The 6,000-nt window shown below is 44.8% G+C and overlaps 1 protein-coding gene across 1 annotated transcript in view; it reads right to left on the bottom strand.

Annotated features, from left to right (window-relative positions):
- Window positions 1–457: 457 nt before the first annotated feature.
- Window positions 458–6,000, bottom strand: part of LOC148540635 (inactive phospholipase C-like protein 2) — a 162,628-nt gene continuing 157,085 nt past the window's right edge. The window contains exon 6 of the mRNA XM_088442459.1: window positions 458–1,047. Coding sequence (XP_088298585.1) covers window positions 859–1,047 — 189 coding nt within the window. The 3' untranslated portion in view covers window positions 458–858. The remainder of the gene's footprint in view (window positions 1,048–6,000) is intronic.

Genomic DNA, 6,000 nt, shown 5'->3' with positions numbered 1-6,000 from the left:
TCTGCGGCCGATGCGGATGCTTGGATTTGGAAAGACGCCGGTGGGTGTCTGAATACATATGTCGGCATATTTTCGCACAGCAGTTATGTATGGGATCGCAGCTGCGGTGGAAATAGCGTACAGCTGTGTATCAGGACCTGAGTTCATCTGTTTAAATTATGCAGCCGCACAAATAGCTTTTATGACATTAGGCTTAAGGTAGAGTGTGAGAACGTAGAATGACTTGTCAGAGATTAGTCAGGGCCAGTGATCCAGGAATGTAATAAACCTTACTGAGAAGAAGGGATGGAGCTGTGTATGTATTCCGTGACTTCATATTATCAGTGAACCATTTTGTCTCACAGCCCAGTTTTTGCTAACGCTATATGGTAACACAATTGTCTTAAACATCATTAACACCAGTAAGTATAGAAGACAGACACTACTGTAGATCTAAACAATTGTATTTAAACCACAAGTTATTTTTTTTACAATAAATGGAGAAAGGGGGCAAGGAGAAAGTGAACAGAGGTAGCAATACCATCCTCCCCTCCCAACCCCAAATTTTCACGTTTTAGGGAAGGGTTCAGATAGTGGGAAAGTGAGGCTGGTCTCAAAGTGCACAAAAATAAAATATATGTATTTCCACTACACATCTGTCCTGCATTCCTGTATTATAGGATCATCCTTCAGATATTCACAGGTCAAGTTCATACTCCTCAAGAGAGGGAGGTTCTGGTGTCAGTATACAGGGAGATCCTATCATTTACTCTGTAGCCATTGGGACACGTCTGCAACACATTGCATGGCAATATTTGACCTAAGTGTCTGCTATGCAAGGGGTTAAGTTCTGGGCTATGCTGGCATCTGAATGTATCTTCATGAGGCAGTTCTGCCTCCACTGTCTGCTTCAGGGATGGGTTCCAGGGCCCCTCGCGGCCTGAAGACATCCAGGGAAGGGGAATGGCAGCTGGTACGGCTTATGCCACAGGACTGGCCTGAATGGTGGATCTGCCTCACGTGGTCCACAGCTTCGTTCTTGGCATGTTTGAGGAGGTCAGCTTGGCCCTGAGGGATTATAGAGAGAATCAGTGAGAAAGCTGAGTGAAGTTTATGTACAAGTAACTGAAGTTCTAGAGAGAGATTAAAGGAAACACTGACTGCAAAATGTGAATTTTAGAAGAGCCTATCTATGAGGTGACATGGAAGTCAGTTACTATTCTGTATGGTGCTATTAAGCTCTATAATAGCAGAATAGCAGATAACATTGAACATCAATAATTAAATATAATGATATAATGTAACTTTTGAAGATATAGAATGTGTGTCAGTGATAAATACAGTACTGTGCAAAAGTTTTAGGCAGGTGTGAAAAAAAAATGCTGCAAAGTAAGAATGCTTTCAAGAATAGAAGTGTCTATATTTTATTTTTATCAAGTAACAAAATGCAAAGTGAATGAACAGAAGAGAAATCTAAATCAAATCAACGATAAAAACCAAAAGATTAGCCCTTGAAAACTCTTGGGGCTGCGGTTACAGATAACTGTTATGTACATGACAGATTTTTGAGAATGACGAACGATATTGCATGACATCATTCAGGGGGTGGATTTTTTTTAATGTTTCTGTGAATTTTCATAAAAAATATCGTTCGTCGTTTACTGCTTATAAACTGCCAGATATTTCTAATATTTGGCATCGATAAGCGATAATTGACCAACATGTTTTAGAGACGAAAGACACAATTTATCGGCCCGTGGGAGTGCGCATCTGTCATCGTTCAGGGCCTATCCATTAGCAAATAAATTCAACAACTGAACGATATATCGTTCAGTCGTTCAATTTATCTGCTAATGGATAGGCCCCTTAACTCTTAGCTTCAATTTGGATACAACTGTGACTTTCTCATAGAATCTTTAATATGCTTATAGTTCATCAGAGGTGCATTTATTAGATCTAATAGCACATATTCATCATTGCCGTTCCGTGTGTAAATTCCCCAGGCCACCTTCTATGTCTCCCTAAACATCGCTGGCCAGGTGATCTCTGCTATCAGTACTGTGCAGGTATCTTGCATTCACATCTATAGACCTGCTTTGCCTGTAATACAGCATGCATTCTGCACAGCCCACATTCACAACGTGGTGACATCACAGGCTGCTGAAAATAACAGCTGTCAGGGTGTAATGAGAGGTTTAGAGAAATAAGGTACTGATGTCATAGTTGACGCAGGATTGCCCACTAGCACCATAATTACATTTAAAATGATGTGGGTATGCAATTTATCTATAGAACTATAGTTGCATAGACAGAGATAGTAATAATCTGCTATTGAGCAATGACAAATTACACTTTACCTTCAACATGACAGGTACACGTTACCTCACTTACTGCGCAGTTAACGTAAAAGACTGGTAAATGCAAGAAATAAAAACCATAATGGGAAAAGTGCACAATTAGAAAACAGCAACTGTCAATGTCTAGGTTATCTACACACCTAAATGCAGAAAAGTCATGATGAAAGTGGCTCATTGAGGTTACCATAGGGATTTAAAAAAAACATTATCCATTTAGTATACATCTGGTCAGAATACTGGGACTACACTGTATGAATAATGCATTAAATCATGGTGTAAACATGTAATTATGATGTTACTGTATGCAGTCTGTGTGCTTCTGGCACTTATGCCAGCCTGCATTTGGAGAGGCTGGACGGGGGAGGGAATGGCGCTCTAGCATAGGTCCAGTATGGTAAGAGCGTGTTTACAGTATTGCAAACAAATGCAGAAGAATATGTGTCTGAGAAAGCCGTGTTATTGACATACTGTGCCATATCAGAACACCACCTATACTGATTCTGCTAAAATCATGTTACCACCACATATTGACTTTCCTTCATAACATGCCCCTCGGTAATGATGCACTACCATACCTCGCTGCACCCCTGTATTCATGTACCCCCATATCAGGCCCTACTCTGTTAATGTTCCCTCACATTTGCCCATCTGTATTGATGATAACTCATATTTCCCTGCTTTATTGATTCTACACCTGCCCTCGGCAGTGGCTCCTGTAGATCGAGTACAGAATAGATGTTGTTTGTAGCCTTGCAAGATGGGATTTACAAGACTGAGTGCTCTTTGGTCTGTACTGAGAGACTGTGTGGCAACAAACCAGAATACATCTGACTTGTTGCCAGCCTGACGGTCATTGGCTGTTCACAAACTGTAACATGAGTCTACTTGTATTTACAAGCTGAAAAAAATGTGCTTACTTGGATAGAGCATCCCATTTTAAGCCCTGCCTACATGTTTTGGATAGCCAATAAAATAGATTTGAACTTGAGCTAATTTGGCTAAACGAACGGAGTAGCACTGAACCGCTCATCTCATATTTATATGTTAATCTAATTATATTTGTATTTTTATTTTGACATTGCTAGCCATTTGTAAATAAAGCAAGGAAGGGGACCTAATTACCATTACCAGCAAATTGGTGACAAGGGATATAAGCAACCATTCGATCTCAACAGCACATACCTCTGAGGAAGATGTGGGTTGAGCCATGGAGAAATGCATGAGGTGCATGCTGCTTGCGGTCTGCTCTGCAGGAAGGTCGCTCATACCAGACCATATACTTTACACCACTCTCCACAATTACACAGTATATAAGATATAAATATGTACTGGAACTCAGGGCCTGATTCAGACCCGCAAGCGAGCGCTGAGCGCTCGCAAGCGGGTCGATGGTGCCCTAGTGCGCATGCGCACGACGGAGGGAGCTCCGTCGTGCGCATGCGTGAGACCCTCATAGCGACAGCCAAGCTGTCGCTCCGGGTCTTGCACCAAAGGGGGCGTGCTGTCGATGGTGAGTGACAGCACGCCCCCTTTGGTGGGCGTGCCGGGGGCGTGGGAACACCCACCGTCTGGGTCCGGCCCCACTGACATCACTAGTGATGTCACTGGGAGTGATTTTGGCACTGATAGAGCCAAAATCACTCCAGGGCTTGCGGTCACCGAGACCCTACCGCAGGGTCTCGTCGCAAGCCCGATGGTCGCGATGGTCTTGACCATCGCGACCATCATCATGGACACTCGCATAAGCTGTGGGTGGTAACCCACAGCTATGCGAGCGTCCAGGAGGACGCACCCAAAAAAAAAAACGCCCTTATTCAGAGCGGGCGCTCGTTCAGAGCGTCCGGCTCTGAATCAGGCCCTGAGTTCCTATAACCCGAGCTTTAGCTAGGAGCCGTGATGCCCGGAGCAAGGGAATGTTGTGGCGCCACCTTTGTCTGTACAGAATTGGGGGAATGGAAAAAAAGAATCCTAAATTTATGAAAGAGCCTGTTCTGTTGTATTATTCATAAATACAATAGATAAAGATAGTTAGGTGTTGTAGTCTAAATTAATATATATATATATATATATATATATACACATACACAACAATTAATTAGCAGAAGCAGCCAGCGCGCACCTCTTTGTCTTTCTTTTTTTTATTGCGGGAACCGGCACATTCACGGCTCCTCTCTCAGTGCTTGTACTGCACCCGATGGCCCGGCGGCTCTGGGCGTAAGCTTCGCTCCCGTACTTAAGCCCCGCCACCCGTTGCCACAGGACTTAAGCCCCACTTCACGGCGACGTCAGACGTCAGTCTCCGGTAAGGCAGGGAGAGGGCTGGATAGGTGGAGAGGTAGTGACGTGGACTAGATGCATCACTGCAAGGGCGCATGGTTTCCTGCATGCGGATGTATTATAATCCATTGGGACCTAAGTCTATAAAGACTCAGGGCTCGATTCAGACCCGATCGCTAGATGCGTACGCTCGTTCCCAGCATATGCAAATTCGTCTAAGTGACAGCAAGGCAGGCAATCGCACGGCAAGGCATAAGCACGCTCACTATGTCCTGGCGTGCGATCGCTTTGTGTATGCAGATGCCTACCAGCCTGTCTTAAGACGACCACTTGCGCATGTCATCTCCAGGAAGTGCATGCTACCATCGGTACATCGGGTACCATTGGATGCATTCACAGCACTTGAGGTTGAATATACCCTTCCACAAACACTGCGAGCACTTCAGTGTAAAATTCAACCAGGTGACGTGTACTATGACGCTGATTATTAATTATGTACACCTCTGAAACGGCATTAAGACGCTCAGGTATGCCTGCGTTCTCACCTCTGCTCCCCGTTTCTAGTGGCCTGCCCCTGTTACCACCCACAAACGGCTTGTCCTGTCACTCATTCAGCTGGGCAGTCTCTGCTCGGCGAAGGTACGCTTCCCGATCGCTTGGACTAGTTTGCGCACTGCGATGCATACGCACCATGCGAACCATCGGCAGCTACGAGCGAACGCTTACTAGCAACCGGGTCTGAATCAGGTGCTCAGGTCCGAGGTCTGCCCGAGTCCGACTTGGGTTAATCTAGCTCCCTCTGAACTTTTCAGCACCCGGAGCTCAAACTCCGCTGTAGCCGGCCTCCCTACTCCCCTGCCTATAACAGACAATTACTAATTTAATAAAACAAAATAAAATACATTTAACTAGGCTGCAGGCACTAAAAAGTCAGATAATAAATACAAACACTTAAAAACGTGAATCAACTGAAAGATTAAAAAAACAAAATAAGAAAAGCAGAATCGGGTCAATCAAATTAGTTTTGAGTTGCTGATTTCTCTTTGAATTCGCATAGCGAGTTCATTTTGCAATCCAATAAGCAACTTGCACTGAACCAGTCAGAGTGAATTTGCATCTTTCAATCCGCACCTCCCTGAGGGTGAGGGATGTAAAGGAAAATCTTTATTTTAAGGTTAAAATGTCGGGACACTGTGCTGAACTCCTTGGATAGGGCCGGCTCTAGGGGTATTCGACCAGTGCAGTCGAACAGGGGCGTGACCCATAGAGGGCGCACCCCTCCCCAACATCCCGAAGTGGCCCGCGGGTGTTGAAATCGGGAGGTTGGGGACCCCCACCACCGCAGCTGTGTGGCGATGCCGGACCCCCGGAGTGTGAATGGATGCTG

The sequence above is a fragment of the Taudactylus pleione genome, unplaced genomic scaffold (genome assembly GCF_031769625.1).
Source record: "Taudactylus pleione unplaced genomic scaffold, aTauple2 ptg000018l, whole genome shotgun sequence".
NCBI lineage: Eukaryota > Metazoa > Chordata > Amphibia > Anura > Myobatrachidae > Taudactylus > Taudactylus pleione.
This window is presented reverse-complemented; position numbering and strand designations above follow the sequence as displayed.